This window comes from Solea senegalensis, linkage group LG16 (assembly GCF_019176455.1).
Source record: "Solea senegalensis isolate Sse05_10M linkage group LG16, IFAPA_SoseM_1, whole genome shotgun sequence".
Taxonomy (NCBI): domain Eukaryota; kingdom Metazoa; phylum Chordata; class Actinopteri; order Pleuronectiformes; family Soleidae; genus Solea; species Solea senegalensis.
In genome coordinates, this window is record NC_058036.1 from 8,127,976 (window position 1) to 8,151,295 (window position 23,320).

Below are 23,320 nucleotides of genomic sequence, written 5' to 3' on the forward strand. Positions count from 1 at the left end.
AAATGCTAACATTGTTCTGTTTCTGATCACAAGCGCTGATGTAGTGTAACTACAGCTAGGTGGTGCCACTGAACCATGATAAAGTCAGGCTGTCAGGCCTCTTGTTTGGTGTTCAAAACTTTGATTAGATTTTGATTTAATCCAACATGAAAAATGCATATACAGAAATGGACAAAAGGATTCCATAATAAAATAATTGCACAAGAAGCATGATCAAATAGAACTGATTGCTCTAAAACAAAAAGATTTGTGATTATTTTAAAACCCTGTTACTGAGGGTTGATTGAACGGTCGCATGCAGAACAAGTGATACAGTGATAAAGATAAAGAGCAGGAATAAGGAATAAGGAAATTCGTGTGCAGGAGTGGAAACCTCAATATCAGCTCCATATCTGGAAGTAAACAGGATACACTCACACCCGCTCACTTTCATGCCTGGAAGGAAGAAGAACAACTGATGACTGGATAGAGAAAAGGAAGGGCAGGACTGAGCTGCCATCTTATATTGTGACCTTTAGGTGCAATCTGTGATCTTAATGTGAGAAGATGAGTCAACACGTGCATTTGTCTTGTAAATGTACTGGTTTGGTGGATGAGAGGATTTCACAAAACAGTGTAATTATTTATGGAGTCCCTAGTAACCATGAAAACAAGGTGAAATACCTGTTTGGACTAATAACTTTTGTGTGTGAACATTGACAATTACGACTCAGCTGTCATCCTTACAAGCTAAATTTAAAGCTCAATTTTCATGCGCTTTACTCAAACTGACTAAAAGGAGATTAATATAAATACATAAACTATTATTTATGCCATTACTTGCAAATACTTTTTGGCCAAGGCAGTGGAGCAGCTCAACCCTCTGGCAGGTCTGTGTCATCAGAGGCGTTTGTGGGAGGATGATTGACAGGCCCTGTCGGGATTTGCCTGGCTCGGGTGTTTAAAAGGAGCTGCAGGTGCAGGATTCCCCATACAGATGAATGGATCTCTCTCCAAGGACAGGACCTCTACTTGTACATTTAGGTACATGTGAATCTTAGGTTGCCAGCACAGCTCTGGTGATTTTCAGCAGAATTTGTTGAGTAGGCATTTTTTTTGTGGGTGTGATCTGAAAATGTACGTTTGGATCAATGTGAATACACAATTGTGTGGTGTGTATTGTGGCTTTAGATAAGAGAAAATGAGGCGAACTACCTTAAACATGGAGACTGTCCCACTAACCGGCAACTGAAGCATACGGGTCTTTTGTAATGTCATCGCTAATATTTGTGCAGCTCCTTCTCTTGGGGTTAAGGGTCATCAGCACCACCACAGACACATGGAGGCACTGTACAGGTATTGTACACTTTTGTTCTATGTTGTTTTACACTTAATTACTTCAGTACATTTCAAAACAAGTGATGTTCAGTTAATGATTATTTTGTGAAAGGTTTACAGTTTCAATCCTAAAACCCGGGAAACCCCTCCAGCTAAAATTCTTTTGGATAATTCAAACTGTCGGTATCTGCTTACAGTACAGTGGGGGTGTGTTCAGCATTGCGTGCAATATTAAATTAATATCCACAAACAAGTACAGACATTGGATGTGGTTAGGATTCCACAATGATTCTGTACACATCAGAATATCAGGACTAACTTTTGACATTTCAAATGACATTCTAGAAATTTACGAGGAATACTTCTCCTTACGTCCCAGTAAATTTCTTTCTTTTTTATCACTGATCTTTCCTAAAACCAACCTCCTCCCAGGCCTATTTCTGTCATACATGTGTGGAAAAGTAAAAACCTTTGGACCTTGAGATCTTTTAAAAATGAATTCAAAATTAGAGTGAAAAGCAGACAAAAAAACAAGTCTGAATTTGTGATGAAAAAACATTTCCCTCAAAAAGTAGCACAAATGAATTAAGTATGTTGACATTATACACAGTAGAGTCCACACTTACCGTCCACCACTGTCAATGAGCGACTTTCCATTCTGCAGTTTTATTTGAAGTTGTTCTAAAAACGGATATAAAGAACTATGTTTCGACAGTTTCAAAGAAAGTAGACCTCATTAAAATTCACCCCGCTGAGTCCAGTTAATCATTCCAGGACCCTCAAATTTATTTTACACCCTCTTCAGGGGGTTTAGACCCCCAGGTTACAAAATACTGTTTTATAACATGGCAGCACAATAGGTTTAAGCAGTAAACCAACCCTCCTGACCTCTTTATTTTCCTATTGTTGGCAGATATTTTCCCTCTGGATCTCCTGTCTTTTGTTCTCGAGAGGGATACCTCCAAACTTGCGCCTGGGGTGCACATGAAGCAGGCTGGAGAGATGAGGGGTGTACATTTCTCCAGCCCTCATTCCTCCCTGAGCTTCCCCTCCTCGCAGGTGCTTGCAAATTGTGACCTCTTCCCTAAAGAATTCTCAGTTGTTGTGACTTTGAGAGTCTCGCACCTCGCGCAAAAGGTGAGATTCTTATACATACTTACTCTCATACTTATCTGTGTCCATTATTACAGTAAAAAGTACAACATTTGCTTCTAAAATGTAAATGGTAAAGAAAGAATGTTAATATATATATATATATATATCAAAGTATGATATAGCAGCTACCATCTATTTCTATTGCTGAATAAGCTTGAGATTATATTATCGCGGCATTGATCTTTAGTAACTCCTAATTGTCTTACAGAGAAATGAATACATCCTTTCTCTCATTGGGCCAAAAACGGAGGAAAAAAGCACACTGAATGATTATGGAGACCTTTTGGAAAGTAATAAAAAGAGGAGCGCCACAGCAGGAGAACAACGCGGAAAGACCAGGAGAAATAAGGAGAGGAAAGTCAAGAGTAACGAGGAACGCGGGCGGATCATCTTGGGACTGAGGCTTTCGAAAAAATGTCTGCACTTTCTATTTAAAGGTCATGGAGGGGTCGTCGAGCACTGGGTGTTTCGAGGGACCAAGCTGGCTGATAACCAGTGGCACACACTTGTTTTGACCATTACTAGAGAATATGTGAGCCTCACGGTGGACTGCCAAGCACCAGTGCAAATGTGAGTTCATCCTCTTTTCTTCCTCCTCCTGCGTGATTCTGTTGTGTGTTGACAGTGTGGGTATACCGTCTGCCTCCTGCCCACTATCCTCTCTTCCTGTTCCTCTCAATCGCCTCGAGGGATAGTAGATCCTTCACCACAATACAATTGCACTGTTCCAAATCTGCGCGCACCCTGCAGCCATATCATTGTGACCTGACAGTATGTGATGGATGGTTTTAAGTGGAAACTCCCTCTGGCGCAGCGAAGGGAGGAATATCAGTGCTTATATGATACATTCATGTTTTCCTGTCTCAGTCCTAAAAAAAGACTAGAGTAGACTGACTTAATTAAGCTGCCTTAATGTTCATTTACAGAAGAAAAACAACTTCAAAATAACGATATATTTTTTTAATGACAAACAGCGTTCCTACCAGGCCGTTCCCCTCAGACCTCAACATTCAAGGATCCAGATTCCACATTGGCAATCGGGGTCGATGGAAAGGCCTGTTTTCAGTAAGAACTCAATTAATAACTTTAATGAGATGTATATAAAGTGAACTAATATTAACACGGATGTTCCATGTCTTTCCTTTCTGCTGTCCCTGAGCAGGGTATGCTCCGACAGCTGGTTTTGGTGCCAGGTATGGATGTCAGCCATCAGATCTGTCCCTCTCCTAACTCCCAACCAGCAACTCTGTCAGTACCACCTCTTCTCTTAGACCTGCCTGTCAAGAAGAAGGAGGGTGACAGCCATCCGACTTCCTATGGTAACATGCACTCTACAAGGCATTTTCATGATTTATATAGCCTAATCCGATATCTCCTCTTCCTTCCTCTGTAACTGTTTGATTTCTATTGTGTTTTGATCTCGCTCTGACAGAAAAGGAGGAGCGAGTGTCAGTCGGGTTGGAGCGTTCATGCTCCGAGCTGCTACAAGGTCAACTGTGGTTCAATCCACTTAAGAAAGGTCTCTACCTCTGCGATGGAAGCGAGTGGATCACAGTGCTAGAGGGTGAGACTCGTGTGTTGAAGAGCATCTTAAAGGTTCTCATCTCAGATTAAACAGCTCACTTCTCCTTGTACACAGATCACAAAAGGCTGGACTATGTGATGGAACATCAGGTGCTAACCACCAGCTCAGAGACACATGATGTAGAGGTATTTGTCCACTATATTACACTGAATAGTAGTTTTGTTTATATAATTGCAAGAATCCTTTCTTACTTTGTTCTTAAAGAAACCAAAGAGTAGGTTCCAGTGTTTATTTATCGCTTAAGTTAGAGGTAATTCACTTTTCACTGTATATTTAACACAACTTGCTTTGTTATGGGTATTAACAACAAAAATGATGACATCAGTTAAGACACTTTGAGACAGTAAATATGATATTAAAATATACATTATATCAGGTGTGTTTTTGTAGTACCTTGTCACTTTTATTTAAGACATTATTTCTGAGTCTGAGTCCAAATATTGGATGGCATTTCCTCTCTGATCTTGCATTTTTGTGATTGTGTTCCATACAATGTGGCTCTATAGTAACTTGGATAGATTTGTTTTTGTTTGTTTTTTGTTTTTTTAAATCCAATCCTTAGGTTTTCCAGGTCCCTGGGATGGGTCTGATGGCTGCGATGGCTCATCGCTCCAAAGCCTCTGGTTCGGCTGTGTATCTGTGGACTCACGCACAATTCAGCCTATACCAGAATATCTCCACTCATGAAGCTCTAGCTTGGAGACACTTCTACATAGGAAAGAAAGTATGACAGAAAGGACAAGAAAATGAGGAGAGATGTCACACTCGAGTCTCAATATAAGCTTGTGAACACAATTTGTCTGTCTCTTTTGTTTGCTCTAGATATTTCTGGTGGTGTCTAACTCCGGGGGAGGGCCCTATAATCGCTTAAACAAGGAGTTAGAGAACGAGTTTTCTGTCATTTACAAGTGGAGCAAGAAAAGGAAACAGTTTGTGCGGTTCCAGTCTCTGCAGACCTACTGTGCTCGAGACTGGGAGGCCTTTGTCATCAATCGACAAACCTATCTCGCTGTGGCCAATCATAGACAAGGTATGGCTATTCTCCGTTCAAACCAAAATCTGTGCATCAAAATACTTCATTTCTCTCTCTGGTTTGTCTTTCAGGTAATAACAATCACACTATAAACAGTGTGATATACAAGTGGAACAGGTTAACAAAGTCTTTTGAGGTCCACCAGATGCTGCGGACGTCTGGGGCCTATGACTGGGAGTTCTTCACTGTCGGACCGTACCATTTCCTAGTGGTCGCGAATGCTTTTGATGGAGTGACCACTTCTGTAGACTCTGTCATTTATGTTTGGGTCAATGGACAATTCCAGGTGTTCCAGACAATTCAGGTATGTGGTGAACATTGGTGCCAATCACTCAGTTCACTGGTTTTAAAAACAGCTGTTTGGTACTTTGCCACAATGCAGACTATGTTTGGAAGGTGTTCAAACATCCAACACTGACGTGACATGATGGGGCTGCAGGATTTCCATTTGATTTATTTCCCCAGAAGCTGGGCTTTGGCTTAGATGGTATCGACATCTTTGAGATTATGAAAAAACTATTTCTCCTGTGTGTTCACACACAAGGAAGGGAATGAAAACACGGAAAGATAAATGGCAAAGGGTGATAAATGGGGGAGCAAGTAGTAGTGGGTGTGTCTGAGCGTCAAAGTGCCAAAAATAGAGTGTGCGGTTTGATTTGTTTCAGTGATAGTAATGCTTTGACATGTAACTGATTGTGAGTCATATATTTAAATCCAGACACATTTGAGGAGAGAGCGCTGACACATTGATAGTCAGATGAGAGACCATAAGGAGGTGAACTGGATGATTTAGGGGAACTCCACAGCTGGATGTGAGGGCTCACAAGAACAGCCCGGGGCAATTGAAATTTTAATCACCCGAACTCATCAAATGAGATAGAAAATATCATTATGACTCCCTTTCAGCCAATGCTAACAATGTGGCTGCATGGTTGTAAGATTTTAGTTGTTTGTCTGCTTTTGTTCTGTGGTTTTTTTCCCTGTAGCATCACCTTGGTCTGAACAAACATAGTTTCTTATTAAATATCTCAACAACCAATGTCATGGATGATTCACGTCAGTTAACAGTTACGTTACAGTTACGAGTTTCATTCGATCTTGTCCAATTTCCTTTTGTGCCAACAGACATTTGATATTTGTGAATATTTGTGAATTGAATAACTTGCATTTCCAGTCTCTTACCTCTACTTCTCACGAACACCAACAGTATTTATGTTTTCATTTGAACACTAAACCTTCTCAACCAACACTTTGTTTTCTTCCTTACTTCCCCTCTAGACATTTTGCGCCACAGACTGGGAAATGTTCAAGATTGGCAGCAGAGTCTTCCTTGTTGTTGCCAATGGAAACAGACTTCACGGCAACGAGCCAAGTCGCTATGCCATAAACTCCACAATCTACGAACTGGACATGAAAGGACAGCTCTTTGTCCGCTTCCAGGACATGGTCACCTACAGGTACGCACACATCTGCAAGTCTTAAACTTATGTCCACACAGACAGACTGCATGAAGACTTTGTGTTATAAAACACCTCACCGCTGCCATGTCACTCACTTAAAATCACCACAAATCATTCTGTCTCTCCAGTGCAGTGGATTGGGAATTCTTCAGCCTCGGGGAGGAACATTTTCTTATTGTGGCCAACTCCTTCAATGGAGAGTCCTACTCTCTCAACAGCATTCTCTACAGGTAGCCAACTTGTCAACAGCAGCCCTCCCAGTGTTAAATAATTCACTCATAATGACTGCCCTGTAACTTCAGCACTGAAATAACCACGGGGACATACACTGTTGTAATGTAGATTTATTTTCTTCCTGTGAACCAGACAAGTGAAAGCATACCAGCACTTCTGACATGAGAGCACCCACTAGGAACTAGGAAATTGCCGACAGCACTTTCTTCTGTTGTGAGGCAGATGCAAGCACACCTTTGATTCTATCCATCGTTTCTGTTTGTTTGTAGGTGGCAGGGATATGAAGGCTTTGTTCCTATTCACTGGCTTCCAACCATCGGGTGCAGTGACTGGGAGTTTTTCAGCTCTAAAGGAGAATCCTACTTGATCTACTCGAGTGCCAAAGCATCTCTCTCCAAAGTCTTCAAGCTAAAAACCTACTGAACAAAAGGAGTGTGTACATGGGTTTTTATGAGTGTGTATGTGTGTGTGTGCACATGTGTAAATATAGTACAGGTTCTTCTTTGTAAGGACATACTTTGTCCTTTTGTGTCTTTGTTTCCGTGTGAGAGTATAGTTCTTCAAATGCAGGCGTGCCTTTACAGTGCTGTTTCTGTTTCCAAGGGTTTTTTTCATTCGAGATTTACAGTCTGAATTGGACGACACAGGTGTTTAAGGTGGGATTTAAAGAATGATTCTGGTAGTCCTTAGATTAGATCATTTGATTATTCCTGCCATTCCTGGAAAGGGGTTTTGGAATTACATTTAGACCATCATTAGAGAGATGTAAGGGAAAAGAAAGAAAGAAAAAAAAGATAATTTAGAATTAACTTAGAGCTGGCAACTAAGATTTTTTTTTTTAAACTGGGGGCTTTGGTATATTGACCAACCCTGCACCCAGTTACCCCATAACATTAACTATCAGTGAAAAATTAACAACTAATGTACCTAATGTGCCAAATAAAACCTGTAATATCCATATATTTCTATATAAGTAGTTTAAATTAAAATAATATTTAATGTTTTGTTTATCTACTGGAAAGCATTCTCTTACAGGAAATTAGACTGACTGATGTTTTTGCCACCTGGATTATATATATGTCATATATATATGATTATATATATGTGTTTGTGTAAAAGTAAAGGTAAATTATTGATATTACAATAAATCACTTTAAACGAGCGAGCGAGACAAGAGTTGTTTTTCCTTTGGCTAACCTTCAGCTATGTTCCCTTAGAGCATGTGGCAGTGGCAACAAGGGTATTAAGCATACCTTGAAGTACACAACTTTTGATTCCAGGTAATTTCATGGCTAATCAGATGCCTGCTGAGGTCTCTGACTGGTATGCAACCCTGCATACATGCCCCCGGGCACATAACTACCTCAGTCTATAAAAATGGGAACAATAAATCTAACTGATGCTATGAAACTATAAGCTCCAATGACCACTGTGCACTTCTGAGAGAAGAAATGTGGAAAATGCAGTCCATTCAGGCAACCCGTGCCTAAAGTACACATAAAAAGCTTATTTTAATGCAACACAAAACATGTTTTTATTAAGCGACTCTATATACTCACACAAACATAATTATCCTTAATATAGTCCATTTATAACAATAGCCCCTCCAATTTTTTTACACGCTGGATTTTAAATAGCTTCTTCGCTGTAAAGCAAACTTTGATTCTGAACAAGTCTGAAACTACAAGTACCACAATGCATCACTGCAACCCTAAGTAGGGAAAACATGGCTGCCTACTGTTCACCGACGCTATTTCTATTTACGTTTCGTTTGTTTTGTTTTTCAGTCAACAGAGGAAGAAAGAGCTGGTGTCAAAAGCAGTTTTGAGTCCTTTCTTAAAAAATGTCTTCAGAGTTTCTGCACGAGGTGACATTTCCTTTACAGTCGTAGAGAAAGAGCCTGTTACCGACATCCTGATTTTTCACGTTTTCGCTTAGCTGTCAAGCTGCTCGTCTGTGCCCCCCCTGCGTTTCATTTGCCCTCTATTAGCCTTTATTAGCCTGCTCCGCTCGTCTACCAACATAACCGTTACATATCCATTAATAACCGCTATGTTCAGCCCCGTGAAGTCTTGTTATTTCAGAGTCAGTCCGACCATTGTCAACAGAGAACTCGGTAAGACCAAGATGAGATAGCAAGAGGACACGTCCGAGTGCTAACACGCGGTTTACTGTGGCGAGGCTCCAGCGTTAATACAAACTTAGTAAAGAAGTCAAGAAGATCCTCACACGGCATGTTTGGCAATCTTTTCGAGGAGGATGAGGAAGACGAAGGCTTCTCTTCCACCTCTACCAAAGGGAGAGTCGTTAAAGGAGGAGGAGAGCCTCCTCCTGCCCGGGGAAGAAGCAATCTGTGCGGCATCAAGAACCAGGGAGGGACGTGCTATCTGAATTCCCTGCTCCAGACCCTGCTGTTCACCCCAGAGTTCAGAGGTGACTCGACCTCACCTTTCCCTTTGCTTTTGTGGATTATTATTGTATTGTTTACTTTGTTTTAAATGGACCACAGGATAAGTAGCTGTTGCCTAGTAGTGCTATGGCATTGTAATTTGAATCCAACTGAACTAAACCAAACTAAATTCAATCTGTAAAGTTTTGTAACAAAGGCTGTTTATTTTGTTTTTTGCAGAACAGTTGTTCACTTTGGGGCCAGAGGAGTTAGGATGCCTGGAAGACAAAGAGAAACCAGGTGCCAAGGTAAGAAAGGCTGATGATGATGATGCCAAAAACGTTATCACATAGCTGCAAGTGTAGACTGCACTTTTGTGTATTGCCCTTGGAGAAAGTTGTTGTTATTGAATAACTGTGAAACCGCACGTATAATATGCATGTGTGTCTAAGCACAATATGTAGGGGATTATCTTAATCTGTGTGATAGAGTAAAATATTGTGGACACATTATCACTGACAAAAAGGATATTGCAAACTGTATGTGAGGATTTATGTATTATAAATTTCCAGTGTGTAATATATAAATAGAATGATTGTAATTTAACACTTCTAAGGGAAGGGTGAGGTTGGGGATGTCCACCTGCAACATGCAACTAAACCAAAATATGTAGGTGGGGTGTAATGATGGTCTTCTGACTGAATAAACCTTGATGTTTGCAGTACCAGTGAATTGTTTGTGTCGGCGTGATTTAATACCCTTCAGACTGTTTTAAGGAATCATGAATGTAAATTTATTTGCATGTCTAAATCTCTGTCTAATTATATCAGATTCTGTTCGTAAACATTGGTACACAAACTTCATTTTAAGAGTATAGTTATTCTAATTTATATAGAATATATGTTATTGTGAACTTCTTTGTGTTGTTGGAATATTTTATTTACTGTGTTGTCTTGGAGTTGGACAATGCATCTGCAGTAAAATCTGAATTGAATAAGGCGTTCTCATTGTTTTCCTCAGGTCAGAGTGATACCACTGGAGCTCCAGAGATTATTTGCCAGTATGTTGCTGGTGGACCAGCAGAGTGCCTCCACTGCCGACCTCACTGATAGCTTTGGCTGGAACAGCAGTGAGGTCAGTTCCCATTATTAGAGTCGATGTGGAAAAAGTGAGAGAGGCTTGGGTTACAATACAATCAATCTCATGATTTATTTAACTCAGTCCGACCAGCATGTACATGCTGACATTCTGATGCTTTTGGATGATTTTCAGGTGATGGAGACAGAAACAGACACAGCATTAAAAGAGTCCTATTACACTTCCATGTCAGCATGCTAAGTGCTGTGATTTAATTTGAACTAGAGCTCTAAATCATAATGGAAAGCATAACATTGTAGTAAATGGAAAATGAAAATAGCAATACTAGTAAAGGCTGTTGTTGTATTTTTAATTTTTTTTTAACTTTATTTCAGTAATGTGTAATTGGCATACAGAATGTACCCCTTTTTTATTGCTGTTGTCCTCTTCTTTCAGGGGACAAATCAGCATGATGTGCAGGAGCTGAACAGGATTCTGTTCAGTGCTTTGGAGCACTCTCTTGTGGGAACCACTGGTAGTACATTTATTCACCAGCTCTACCATGGGATCATTGTCAACAGCATTGTCTGCAAGGAGTGTGGGAATGTCAGCCAGAGACAGGTGTGCCTACGTGCAGGGCGTTGCTCTTTATCATGCCATGTTTTGTCCATTAAAAATCATTGATAGTCTTTTTGTCTTTGGCCAATTAAGATTTGTCAACAGATGTGAAAAAACAACAACAATGCAACTAAGAACAGGACCATAAAATCATCACTAAATTCCAAGATTTCAATTTAAAATGAAAATATGTATTTGTGTCTTCTTTAGGAGGACTTTCTGGACCTGACGGTGTGTGTATGTGGCATATGTAGCCTGGAGGAGGCTTTGTGGAACATGTTTGTGGAGGAGGAGTTGTTTGAGGGCAATAATTTGTACCGCTGTGCACAGTGTGACAGGCTGGTCACTGCTGCCAAGGTCAGTAAGAACTTTTAAACTGTGTCCATTGTGCCTTTTTGTGTCAGTTTTCAACAAATAAGACAATAAATACTATAATGTTTTCTAATTTACTTTTTCTCTTCTTTACTAATTTCGCTGTTATTCAGTCTGCTAAGCTGAAGAAGCTCCCTCCATTCATGACAATGTCTTTGCTGAGGTTTAGCTTCGACTTTGCCAAATGTGAGCGATACAAAGAGACGGGACGCTACAGCTTCCCCTTCACCATCAACCTAAGACCTTTTTGTGAGCAGGTATAGTTATTAATGTTCTTACCTAATGTTTGTTTAGAGTAGGTACATTTAACTCTGCATTGTCTCTCTGTTTATTTTTATTTTTATATGATGTGTTTGGCCTTGGAAGAACTACGTATATAGAACTTGTTTTGTCTTCTTTGTCGTACTAAGATGTCTTGAAAAATGAACCCTCATTTGTTTATCTCTAACAGGTTGATGGAGAGGACTCTGAATACTCCTATGACCTGTTCTCTGTGATCATTCATAAGGGTGGCTGTTATGGTGGCCATTACCATGTTTATATCAGGGACATTGACCAGCTTGGTCAATGGGAGCCACCGGTGAGAAAATAAAATTAATATCAGCAATTGTTTTTGTTGATTGTCTTGGCATTAGAATGTGCATCATCATTGTGTGTTGTTCTTAGGAGGCGGACTGCAAACCTAAAACTCAGAGGAAAGTGAAGGAAGAGGCCAAAGATGTGTGTGAGCCAACACTGCAAGAAGACGACCCCTTGTCTGTCATTAGTGCTATAATTGTCCAGGTACAGTGACAATAACTTATAATTTATTTATTTGAATAAAGTCAACGGTACGAGAAAATTCAGTGAATTGGTTGTTGTTCATTCTGCTCTGCTAGGAGCCGTCAAAGAGTGTCCCGATGGACCAGCTGGGCCAGAAACTCATGGATAAGATCGGTTCATCCTGGAGCAAAAAGTTCAGAAAACGCTACGGTCCCATAGGAAAGGTATTTTTTTTCTCTTTTTTTCATATGATCATTGGTGTTATTTGGGGCATACACAAGTCTGTTCCACATTTTCATATTTCTGTGTTCCCTCTTCTGATGTAGTTCCTGCAGTCCCACAATGATGTGTTCATGTTGGTGTCGAATGGTACAAAAGTAGCACTGAAAGCAAACCTGCCAAGTCCAGTGACTGACCCTGCTGTCCCGGCAAAGCAGACCACTCACTCAGATCCTTCAATATCCTCCGGCTCAACAACTGAGAAACAGCAACAACTAGACCAGGAGCCGGAACTAGAACCAGAGGTATTAGAGCAGGTCACACATTGTAGAAGGTCAGATGTCTTTGTGTTTTCTTTTAATTGTAGAACGGGTTTAAATGCTGTATACATACTTTGAGAAAACTATAAAAATTGACTTCATGGAGAAGGGCACATAGCTCATAAATATAATTTTTTTGCATTAAAAAGAACTGGAAAGGTATATCTTATGGCACTCTTTTAAATGATATTCATCCAGCGTAAAAGCTTTTGATATAATTGTTTATAATTGTCTTGCAAACACCTAAATGCCTTTTTCTGAAGGTTCATCTTCTTCTGTCCATCAGCAGGGTAGCCACTGGTTTGACCTGAATGACTCCGCTGTGACCTCCATCAGGCAGTCTGATATAGAGAAGCAGTTCCAGGGCAAAGAGAGTGCATACATGCTGTTCTACAGAAAAACACAGCTGCAAAGGCCCAGTGAAGGTAATGGACCCCATGATTGTAATTTGTGAAGAAAAGAAAATATTCATCCAGCTCAGTTGGAAAAAAGGGACCATTAATTATGATCACTCATTAGTAATTTAAGATTAACTATAAGGACATACAATTTGCACAATGCGCTCATTATGTATTGCTTCTATTTTAAATTTTCAGCCTTCAACAATCCACAATATAAAGTCCCCTCTCGCCTTGTGCAGATGGCTCAGGAAGAGAACATCAAACTGCAAGAGATGCGGTACATGAAAACACACATGTTCACATATTAAACTATGATCACGTTACACTTTAGTTTAACTACTCGGTGGCATTTAAAATGAGAGTATATGAGGCAAAGCAACTCAAAGAAATGCAATACTACAAAAAAATGGGTCCCCAAAGACGGATATGAATCAGCATTGTTTATTTTATAGTGAGAAGTTTGAAGCCTCCAATAACACAGTGGAGCTGCGTCTGCATCTGGCACCATGTTACATACTCGAAAATGGAGCTCTACAAGCAGCCAACAAAGAGCACAGTGTGAACACCACCCTCAGCTTTGACCGCAGAAAGACTGTAGGAGACCTGCGATTAGCGATTTACCAGGTAACATCTTTCCCCAAATCACCAAATTTCATTTTTAGACCCTGAAAGAAGAACAGGAAATAAAAACACTGTTAACATGTACTCAGATGCAGGAGCTCTGGGAAGGGGATATGGCTTTGACTGTGGCCAAGAGTCTTCCAGCAGGTCTACACCTCTACAACACTCTTACAGGTGAGACATCTAGCTAGAGTACTGCTGGAGAACTGTGAAAAGATGTCGTAAAAAATATTTTTCTGGTTGTGTTTCTCTTTTCAGATGACACCGTCTCCCTGTACAGCGCAGGCATCCACACAAACTCTGACTTGTTTGTGTGGAACGGCAGAGAGGTGAAGTAAAACACAAGTCCGTCACAGACTTGCTCAGATGTCAAGATCCAGACCAATTCACTTTTATGCTGATTTTAATCTCCACAGGTGTGCGGTGCATCGATCCTCACTGGGGCTGAGTGGGAGCCAGTGTTGCTGACTGTTGTCCGTCCGTTTTTGGGTGAAGATGAGAAGCAGGAGGTGGGGAACGGGGTGGAGTGTGAGGAGAGCAAAGGTCCGTTTGAAAATGCGGGACCAGGACTCAAGAGGGAGGCGAGAGGTTTTGCTGGTGGTGCGACACTCGGGGAGGTGAAGGAGGCACTGGGGGAGCCAAAGGAGAGTCTGCTGTGCCAGAAGCATGAGATAGGAAGGAGAGGAGAGCAGGGAGCAGGAGAGGGAGGAGGGGCAAGCGGATGGAGGGTTTTCCCCCCCGGTGACATGCAGCGTACGCTAAAAGAGCTGTCACTGAAAGATGGCGATGCGTTGTTGGTGTTGGAGCCACAGTCGTTCGACAGCAGGTAAAATCCTCCACAATGTGTCTGTGCGCTGTTTTGTTAGTGTGTGTGTTTTACACCTGTCTTCTGAATGTTGTTCAGTGTGTTTACTCTCAATGGAGACGTTGTTACCGTCACTACACCATCTGACTGCCGCTGGCTTCAGGTGGAGTTTCAGTCTCCTGGAGAAGGAGAAGGAGGTGGTGATGTTGATGAGGAGAAAAGGAAGAAAGTTAAGGTTCCAGCCACAGGAAATATGGTTGGTATTATTTTCTGCCTCTGTGTTTGCTCTGTCATGCTACCTCTTCATCATCTTCCTTTCTGCCAAGCATCACATTGTTCTCTCTGGAAATCCTTCAGTCGTGTTTAATGTTTCTGCCACAGCTGCTGTGCGAGGTGAAACAAAGAGCCATAGAGGAGCTGCAGCTACAGGAGAAGGCCTCAGGCAAGACGCTCTGTGTTACACATAACTGCACGTATTTGCACATGTCTGCAAGGGATTCCCTGATCATCCCCTCTTCCGTTATAAGTCAGGGTGCGGAATTTGTTTGCATAGTTTATCAGCACATGAATATGCCCCAAAGCAATTTGACATCATGTACTTGTTACGTGATTGTTAAACTAATTAATCCAATTCATGTACATATGTACGGATTAAGAAAGCTTTAGGAGCTGTTCTGGATAACGTTTAATTATGGTCAAATCTTGGATTTATACACACACACACATTCTATGGTACACTATGGTGCAGGGGTCTGGGGTTACGGCAAGCAATATAGCTCAAACCAGAGATATTTGCTGTTTTTTTGGGTGTGCATAAAATGGCTCCTAAACTTGCATTATGTAGTGATACGGAATGGGAACCATGTGAAGTGAGGCATCAGGGTGACTTACTGTGAAATATATATTTATTAAAGTAACACAATGTAGGATTTCAACCTTCAAATAATGTCGTGAACTACAAAATTCACCTTAATCCCCCCCCCCAGCTCACAGATCTGTCTGCTCAGCCAACTGAAACAGCACGATTCTGTTTGATTCCAGTCGAAAGTAGACGTTGTTTATGTGATCTAGGATAAGACTGCTGATGTGATCTACGTTTTTTTAAACAATATATTAAACAGAAATTGAGTCTCTCTGTTTTTTTTATCTTCATTCATCTGTTATTCCTGTCTCACTGACCAGGTGCACAGTTGTGTCTGCGACAGGTGGACTGCTCAGGGAAACTCCTTCCTCCAGGTACTCTGTCATTTGTTTCCTGGGGGTGCAGATTAGTAACAGTTGGAAATCCCCCTCATTTTCACAAAATATTAATATACACGTGCCTTTACTGTGCCCCCGTGTTAAGTTTTTTTTTTTTAAGGTACTATCCCTACTTGTAATTTTTCTTCTCATCGTGTGTCTTTGAAGTCGTAGCAAACATTCACTGAAGTGCGCTTGTCTTGCTCTGGTTTCCCTGACAGTGTGCGAGGAGCTGAGTGTTCGAGAAGCGGGGGTGCGACTCATGACCACACTGACTCTCTGTCCGGGAAATGCCCCCAAGGCATCACAGGTGTGGCGTTTTATTTGAAATCTCCAATAAATCATTGGAGTTTACAGCTGCACAGGTGAAAGTTAAAGAACCTGTGGGTTAAAGTTACGTCTCTTTTCTACCAAGATGAGAAGTTGTGAGCCTCTTTAAATCATCCATTGATGTTTGGAGTTGTTTTTGTGTTGCAGCTTTTTTTGCATTTCTCTGTGGGCACAGCACCCTCTGCTGGCATGGAGAGGGACATCATAGTGGAGGAGACCTGTACTGTCCAAGAGGTGAAGAAAAATAAGTCATACTTTCATATTGACATTACCTGCGTGTTTTTTGTGTAAATGTTATTTAATCTTACTGTTGTTTGCAGTGTCTTAAGGCAATGCTGGGTGCTGTTGGACTTGACGGTAAAATTAAACAAATACAGTTAATATTTGTTGCTTTACTGTGATGATTAATGCTACTCGTGTGATTGACCATAACTGATTATTTTACTGTGGTGCCTTGCTGCTGTATCTGTTTGGTTAATGTGCAAACAGGTTCCTTTTGGCATTTGAGGAGGCTTAATTGGTGTGAGGATGTTGGAGAGCCACTCATGGATATGGTGAGTGGCTTTTTTTAAATAAATGTAAACAATACTGCTAGTGAAGGCCAACAAAGTACTGAACTGTGCCTACAAACTTGAATGTGCGCTGGAGTTCAAGATTATTTTCTGCATAGATCAATGTGCATATAGTATTGTCAATTAATTGAGAAATTGTGTGATTATTCTGATTCTGAAGATGGTTGATGAAACGCTGAGGCCAAAACCTCTTTGACGCCTCCTTTTCTTTCTGCTGTTCTCTCAGTAATAGTTAATTTAAGTTATCTTCCTTGTAAACGATGGGACAGAAGGATAAACTGATCAGGTAGTGTTAGCAGGAAGGTCATGTGTGCTTGGTTACCATGGACATGGTTTTGTTGATCAACAATTACTAAAAGGCTTTTTAATGCAGTAAATGTCTGACGGTGTCCTGTTAAATGCAGGGTAAACAAACCCATAGTCTGTGTGATTACAACCTCTTTTATTTTCAGGATGCATCTCTGTCGGAGCTGAAGATAAGCAGTGGGGAAACATTAGTCGTCACAGAAGGACAACTTCCTCCAAAGGTTATTAGCTGTTGAGATATTTGGCTTGAGATGACACATATACCCAACACTGCTCTTACGCCTGTATTGTCTTCTTTTTGCCAGGGGTTTCTTAACTTATCCCTGTGGCTTTATCTGGATCCCAACAACACGGACACACATTTGAAAACAAATGAAGCGAATAATCACTCACCTCACCAGCTGAGAAACATAGGACAGGTGGAGATATCGGACGAAGCCACACTGGACGAGCTCAAGACTCAGGTACACATGAAGATCATGTGTGAGACTTGATTAAGGCGTGGTGTTGGCGGTTTCTTTCCTCTCTCATTATTTAAGATTATTTCCCTTTTATTGTCCATGTCGGCATCAGGTTTTGACGCTGCCTGATCTTCAGAATGTGTGTGTGCCAACCAATGCATTCATGCGTGTGTGGCAGCTAGAGGGAGGGCGGTTGGCACGAATCCTCAGAGGACAACAACTATCGCTCAGGTCTGACCTCTTTCTTTACACTTTTATATCACTTTTTTTTTTTTATCGTGAAAGATACGGAAAGTTTTTTTTTCCCTGGCTTAGATTTCCTCTTTTCTTTCACCTGATCAGGAAATTGAAGCTCACCAGTGGAACAGATCTGTGTGTGCAACCACTGCTGAAAGAGGAAGATCTTGGGTAAGGTTTGGGATGTAATACATTTCTGTAATGGTGCGAAGTATTTCAGGATTGAGCCTCTTCTCGTACTTTTTATAATGATTCTGTATTTCCCTCTCTTTCTTAGGCCCAAGGAATTATTACTGAATGTGAAGATGGGAGTACCAGGGGAGAGGAGTTACTTCCCTCCAGAGGAACTGGTTTGGGACGCCTCCCATGATTCGTCGCCTCGCTCTCTGCGCACACGTCTGGCTGCACATTATGGCGTTTCCCCCGACGCTCTGCTGTTGGCCAAGTATCAGCCAGACAAACACATTTGGAAAGAAATATCAAATTGGGTATGAATGGAGGTCATAAGACATAAATATATTGTGATTGTTCCGTTTTTTTATTGTCAGAATCTTGAGTTGTCGGTCTGTCTGTATGTTCCACTTTTGGGAACATGAAATCTTAACGAGGTGAATGTGTTTTATGTTTTGCACACATGTTCACTTAGTTTTACAAATGAACCGCTTAGATTTCGGTGGATTTTCGGTTGTTTTCTACAGAAATCTGTGACTCCACTTCTCACTATTTGTCATCTCGTGGTCATCAGTAAATAATTCACGTCCTGTGTCTCTGACCTTCAGACCCAGCAGGTCTCCAAAAAGAAAAAGAAGAGAACAGAATCACTTCTGGGAGCGTCATTCCATCTCAAAGACGGTGACACCATTGGTGTCAAGGTATGAATGATTGTTTGAAAGAGTCCGTGTTGCTTTTGTGTGGGAAAAAAAAAACAACTGTTGATTGATTTTTTGTTTTCCCCCCCAGAATCTTTTGATCGACAACAACAGGGACTTTGTGACGCTGGAGGATGAGCAGGGTCAGCAGAGGCTCAGGGAGCAGGCCGAGCAGCGCAGGAAAGGGTGAGACATCTTTTACTTTTGTTTATGATTGTTGTCATCACAGATGTTTCCACCTGAAGTTCTACAGAGGCCTTCTGCGAGACTGTTTGTGAAACTTATTCTCTGTGAAACGACGAACATGTCTCTGTCTTATGTTTAGAGGGAACACTGCGGGATCTGATGATGCTGGGTCGCAGAAGAAGACCGGACAGACCAAATCTAGGAAGCCAGAGGTGGCGCTGTCCATCAATGTTGGGGAATTCAGATAGCAAATCACAACTACCTATAGACTGCAACATGAACACATTGCAATTAGGACAATCCACTCTTTTAATTCTAATACACAAATATTAAATTCCTTTTTTTTGTCATTATTATATTACGACAGAGAACGAAGTTGACTTTTGTCACTTTGATTGTCTAGTTTTTATAATAAGATCATTTAATTTGCATTGTTTCCATGCAACGTCACTGTTTCCTTTTCATTACATGACCCTTGTTTGTCTTCTCTGATTTCCAACCGTTTCCCTTTATTTAATTACATTTCAGATCTTTTCTAAGGGAGATTTAAAGACAGTGTGACATTCGGGATGACAGTCTTTTGCTGCATCAGTCATTAATTCACAACCTTAGAGTGTTTTTTGTTTCTCTTTTCAACTTTGTTTACCTTTTTTCAATTACAAACCTGCGAGGAAATACTGTATTACGCTTGTGCTAACTTGACTTTCTATATCTCTGCTGTGGTAAAACTGTTCAGGTGAAATGTATACGGCAGCCAGTGGCTTTTGATTTTTCAAAATCTTTCTTTAACGAGTTGTCAAGCGCACAATTAACTGCAGAAAAGAATGAACTGTCACTATAGTCGACGCGGAACCGTTTATTGTGATTGTTGGCTTTATAGACACACTTCTTATAGGTTGACAACAGAGGAGAGATGGGCCTTAACATGGAGATGCTTCAGTGCTGCTCCGTCCTCTCTACCTCACTCTCTACCTCTCACTCTACCTCTGCTGCCCTGTCATGTTGGTTTTCTCCTAAACTGTCGCCCTCATCAATTCCAGTAAAGGATGGTTAAAGTATTTAGACGGAGACTCAGTGTGCAATTTTCAAGTTCTTTGTATTTTTACCACACTATTATCTATCGGGTGACTGTATGTATTATCTGCCTTTATTCATTTTTACTCGTATTCTGTAATTGGAGATCATTTCACGAGTGTCCTTCATTGGACTCTGTCCACTTAACTCTGTCCATCTACAGCAGACTGCCTTCACTTCCACACCATGTTGTCATTTTACCTTAAAAGGAAAAACTGTAGGGAGCAAAAACTTTGTTATAAAACTGACTTTGATGAGATCCTTTTTTTTTTGACATATGTAAAGGTAAAGATCCCTGAGACTTTAGTGAGGAACATTAAAGGATTCATTTGCATGCACAATATGTGGACTTGAGGGAAGTAAAAACTCATTTTGAAAAAGTAAATAATTGTATTACTGTGATTTATTTTTTGTTCTAAAAGGATTTCCCGTGCTGCTTCATGTGTTGATCTGGCCGCAATCAGTGCCAACGATTTTCAAAATTGAAGGTGATTATGACAGTGCACAAATGTTTGTATTTGTGTCAGATTGAAACTGATTAAGATATTTTACCACCATTAAAGGTTTACTGCAGTAGCTGTCAGTCTTTTTTTTCAGTTAATGTGTATGTGGAAAACACAACATGGTGCTCGACTGGGGGCGAGTTTCAATTGAGCTATTTCACAACACAACAAAACAAAATAATGCACACTTTGTGATTTTTTTTCTTTGTGAGTTTGGAGGAGCAGCTATAATCACAGTCAGATTTATTTGCTAAGTATGTGGACAGACAAGGAATTCTTGGCAGTTGTTGTCTCTGGTAAACAAAAATATAATTATGTAATAAAAAATAAATGAATAATTAAAAGCACACACCAGAGACTTTGGCAGTGAATGAGTGAGGACAGGTGAATGATGATGAGGACAGGTGAATTGGCATTGTGAGTGAGAAAGTTAACACATTTGTGACCTTTGACCCATGTTGACTGATACATTGTGTTTACATATTTTACTGTGTCAGCACTTGCATTTGTAAAGGTTTGTCTTTAATTAAAAACAATTCATGTGGGGTGTGTGTTCCATTGTCCTTTTTGCACAAGAAAAAAACCCAGCCCTAAAAAAAGTATTTTACATTGAATACATTTTAAAGCTACTTTTTAATTTAACTACATTTTTAGAGCAGTACTTTTACTTGTATTTGAGTAAACGTTGACCAGAATAGTGGTACCTAAACGTGTGTGTAGTATTTCAGTACTCCTCTACCTCTGTTAATGAGCTATATACAAAAAAAAAAACGCTGTACAAACTGTGATGATGTATAATCAATTCTTGACTCACTCATTTATGGTACGTTTCAAGAGTTCACAGCAGCGATCGCAGCGGGAACCAATCAGCTTCCGCGCTGCGGGTGACGTCACCGCGCTCCGTCCCAGTATTAATTTGGCCGCAGACAGACAGACGCTTCTCATGCTGCGCGTGGATTTATCTTCACCGAGAGAAGAATCCGTGACACTTGTGACTCTGAGTCTTCTGCAAACATGGTCGATGCATTCTGCGCTACATGGAAACTGGTGGACAGTCACAACTTTGATGACTACATGAAGGCTCTGGGTAAGAACATCCCAATTCACTGCACTATAGTATAGTACAGTATAGTACAGTACAGTAGTAGCTGCAGATTTGTGTAAATTAAGTAACAAAAAATTTATAAAATTTGCTGTGATGCATCAGTGCAGATTTATGTATTTGTGTATTTTTTTTTTTATTTGCACAGGTGTTGGTTTTACCACAAGACAGGTGGGCAACGTCACCAAACCTACAGTGGTGATCGGCCAGGACGGAGACAAAGTGGTGGTGAAGACACTGAGCACCTTCAGAAACACTGAGATCTCCTCCAAACTGGGAGAGGAGTTCGACGAGACCACGCCTGATGACCGACACGTCAAAGTAAGACAGCTCGGGGTCACTCTGGACATGACCTACTGTGATTCTTCAAACCAGTGTCCTCCAAAAACACACCTTTTTTTTTTAAAGATGACAAACTATTGTGACCCAATTAACAAGAGAGCAAAATCTGTGCATTAATAATGTTTTTGACTCATTTTTTACAGTCATTTCTGATATTATTTTCAGTATCTAAGCCTGTAGGTCGCTTGAAATCCTTGAATGCTTGCATTTTGATGTGTTGCTTTCAAGGTTTGAAAGGTGCCTGAATTTTGGATAAAGTACTTAAAAATGGAGTCTTAATAAAGACCTCAGTCGTTATTTTGAGTATGTGAAAAAGAACCTCACAAGTGCTTAGAAAGTGTTTAAAAAACGCTAGAAAACAAATCTCTTTGGTCCCGATCCATTGTTTTGGAATAAGTGAATTAAAAGCACTTAAATGTTTGTGTTTGCAGTCGACCTTCACCATGGAGGGAGACAAGTTTGTGCAGGTGCAGAAGTGGGACGGGAAAGAGACTAAATTTGTGAGAGAACTCAAGGACGGGAAGATGGTGATGGTGAGTCTGGAATACAGACACAGATAAGTCTTTTTTTATGAGGCTTTTTTTAAGAAGTGTTTTCTTTATGGCGGTGCAATAACTGATATAACTTGATACCCTCATTTGCAGGATTTGTTAGCATTATATAAAAATAAGGCCAGCAATTCTTAACCCCTATAGTATAAAGTGATAAGAGGTGTCATCAAGACTAGAAAAGCACAATATAAAACCAGAATCTACTTGTCATTATTGATTGTTTGCTGCTGTAATTTACTTATCTTAATCTCTTCTCCTCGTCACAGACTTTGACCTTTGAGGGAGTTCAGGCCGTCCGCACGTATGAAAAAGCCTAAACTTTACCGGCCTGACGATCGACAAGGTGTTCTGTAATAATTAGTGTATGTTCTGATATGCATTTCAGTCTTTTGTAAGAACCTTTTTTCTAAGAAGTGTAAGACTGTGAAGGGCCTCATTGTTTCAATAAACTGCCTGAATGATTCGCTTTAACGGCTCCGTTATTGAAAAGAAGCAACAGAGACACTTTATCTCGACATCGCTGCAGCAAATAGAGTTTTTTTTTCCCCCTCTGCATGGCTTTTTAAAATCATGTGGAACTGAATGGTGGGAACAGTGCAGTCCCTGTCATGTAGTCAGTTCCAGGTGACAGCTGCACGGTGACGGCGCAGGCCAGAGCCGACTCAGCAGCAGCAGCAGCAGCAGTTAGGCCAGTGTAACCGTTGAACCCATGGGCGTGAATGTCCTGTAGTAACCCCCACATGGTCAGAGACGGCTGTGAGGTGGTGGTGGGGTGGGTGGGGGTGGCTCAGTGGGGTGGTGATGTCACTCGTTTCGGGGGGATAATCTGGTTCAAGATATGGTGACATTATGACGTAGAGGCATCATACGATGGTGTGAGCCAACTGTGACTGAGAGACGAGAGGGAGGAGGACGTGGACTGATCGTGTTAATCCACTGTTCACCGTTTACGAGTATGAACATAGAATCTGAAAATAAACCCTTTGGCCGACTGTAAAGATCATGTTTTCTCCATCTTTTCCACATGTTAAAATGTGTGCTTTCTGAGCGCTGTCACAACAAACACTCATTCTTCCCATTTCAGGCTAAAGAAACTATGCTAACTGGACTGGAACTAAATCAATGAACTAATTTCAATCAAAATCTGTCACCAAAAAAACTTCAACCTTTTAAATCATTT

The 23,320-nt window shown here is 40.7% G+C and overlaps 3 protein-coding genes across 6 annotated transcripts; all 3 read left to right on the forward strand.

Annotated features, from left to right (window-relative positions):
* Positions 1-987: 987 nt before the first annotated feature.
* On the forward strand, positions 988-7,940 carry LOC122782623 (thrombospondin-type laminin G domain and EAR repeat-containing protein-like). 2 transcript variants are annotated; one of them, XM_044047044.1, is made up of 13 exons: positions 988-1,335; positions 2,231-2,454; positions 2,681-3,042; positions 3,447-3,537; positions 3,635-3,791; positions 3,905-4,036; positions 4,112-4,182; positions 4,620-4,781; positions 4,880-5,087; positions 5,162-5,394; positions 6,369-6,547; positions 6,679-6,780; positions 7,054-7,940. In XM_044047044.1, exons 1-13 carry the CDS (start codon positions 1,251-1,253, stop codon positions 7,205-7,207), a joined length of 2,160 nt encoding a protein of 719 aa, XP_043902979.1. In that variant the 5' UTR covers positions 988-1,250; the 3' UTR covers positions 7,208-7,940. The 2 variants fall into 2 exon arrangements, with proteins under 2 accessions (XP_043902979.1, XP_043902980.1); XM_044047045.1 differs by having other exon boundaries at positions 6,684-6,780; positions 7,054-7,131.
* A 558-nt stretch (positions 7,941-8,498) lies between these two features.
* Positions 8,499-20,218, forward strand: usp40 (ubiquitin specific peptidase 40). Of its 3 annotated transcripts, none has more exons than XM_044047853.1 (31): positions 8,499-9,217; positions 9,414-9,481; positions 10,194-10,307; positions 10,707-10,871; positions 11,079-11,225; positions 11,354-11,497; positions 11,692-11,820; positions 11,907-12,023; positions 12,119-12,226; positions 12,329-12,526; positions 12,828-12,966; positions 13,138-13,219; positions 13,395-13,566; positions 13,653-13,737; positions 13,822-13,892; positions 13,980-14,389; positions 14,468-14,624; positions 14,750-14,810; positions 15,551-15,604; positions 15,829-15,917; positions 16,085-16,171; positions 16,258-16,294; positions 16,427-16,491; positions 16,962-17,036; positions 17,121-17,279; positions 17,389-17,507; positions 17,619-17,684; positions 17,791-18,001; positions 18,293-18,385; positions 18,474-18,568; positions 18,708-20,218. In XM_044047853.1, exons 1-31 carry the CDS (start codon positions 9,019-9,021, stop codon positions 18,814-18,816), a joined length of 3,825 nt encoding a protein of 1,274 aa, XP_043903788.1. In that variant the 5' UTR covers positions 8,499-9,018; the 3' UTR covers positions 18,817-20,218. The 3 variants fall into 3 exon arrangements, with proteins under 3 accessions (XP_043903788.1, XP_043903790.1, XP_043903789.1); XM_044047855.1 differs by having other exon boundaries at positions 13,659-13,737; XM_044047854.1 differs by having other exon boundaries at positions 12,831-12,966.
* An 822-nt stretch (positions 20,219-21,040) lies between these two features.
* On the forward strand, positions 21,041-22,606 carry LOC122783339 (fatty acid-binding protein, brain-like). Its single transcript, XM_044048075.1, has 4 exons — positions 21,041-21,232; positions 21,396-21,568; positions 22,021-22,122; positions 22,407-22,606. Exons 1-4 carry the CDS (start codon positions 21,160-21,162, stop codon positions 22,455-22,457), a joined length of 399 nt encoding a protein of 132 aa, XP_043904010.1. The 5' UTR covers positions 21,041-21,159; the 3' UTR covers positions 22,458-22,606.
* The last annotated feature ends 714 nt before the right edge of the window (positions 22,607-23,320 follow it).

What these genes read in the sequence shown, in the direction of transcription:
- LOC122782623 (XM_044047044.1), top strand. Translation starts at nt 1,251, where the DNA reads ATGTCATCGCTAATATTTGTGCAGCTCCTTCTCTTGGGGTTAAGGGTC. An exon ending in CAGCCATCCGACTTCCTATG is followed by an intron (nt 3,792 to 3,904) that starts GTAACATGCACT and finishes TCGCTCTGACAG; the next exon opens with AAAAGGAGGAGCGAGTGTCA. An exon ending in CAGGACATGGTCACCTACAG is followed by an intron (nt 6,548 to 6,678) that starts GTACGCACACAT and finishes CTGTCTCTCCAG; the next exon opens with TGCAGTGGATTGGGAATTCT.
- LOC122783339 (XM_044048075.1), top strand. Translation starts at nt 21,160, where the DNA reads ATGGTCGATGCATTCTGCGCTACATGGAAACTGGTGGACAGTCACAAC. An exon ending in TGACTACATGAAGGCTCTGG is followed by an intron (nt 21,233 to 21,395) that starts GTAAGAACATCC and finishes TTATTTGCACAG; the next exon opens with GTGTTGGTTTTACCACAAGA. An exon ending in AGGACGGGAAGATGGTGATG is followed by an intron (nt 22,123 to 22,406) that starts GTGAGTCTGGAA and finishes TCCTCGTCACAG; the next exon opens with ACTTTGACCTTTGAGGGAGT.
- usp40 (XM_044047853.1), top strand. Translation starts at nt 9,019, where the DNA reads ATGTTTGGCAATCTTTTCGAGGAGGATGAGGAAGACGAAGGCTTCTCT. An exon ending in GCTGCAAAGGCCCAGTGAAG is followed by an intron (nt 12,967 to 13,137) that starts GTAATGGACCCC and finishes TTAAATTTTCAG; the next exon opens with CCTTCAACAATCCACAATAT. An exon ending in ATCAAACTGCAAGAGATGCG is followed by an intron (nt 13,220 to 13,394) that starts GTACATGAAAAC and finishes TTTATTTTATAG; the next exon opens with TGAGAAGTTTGAAGCCTCCA.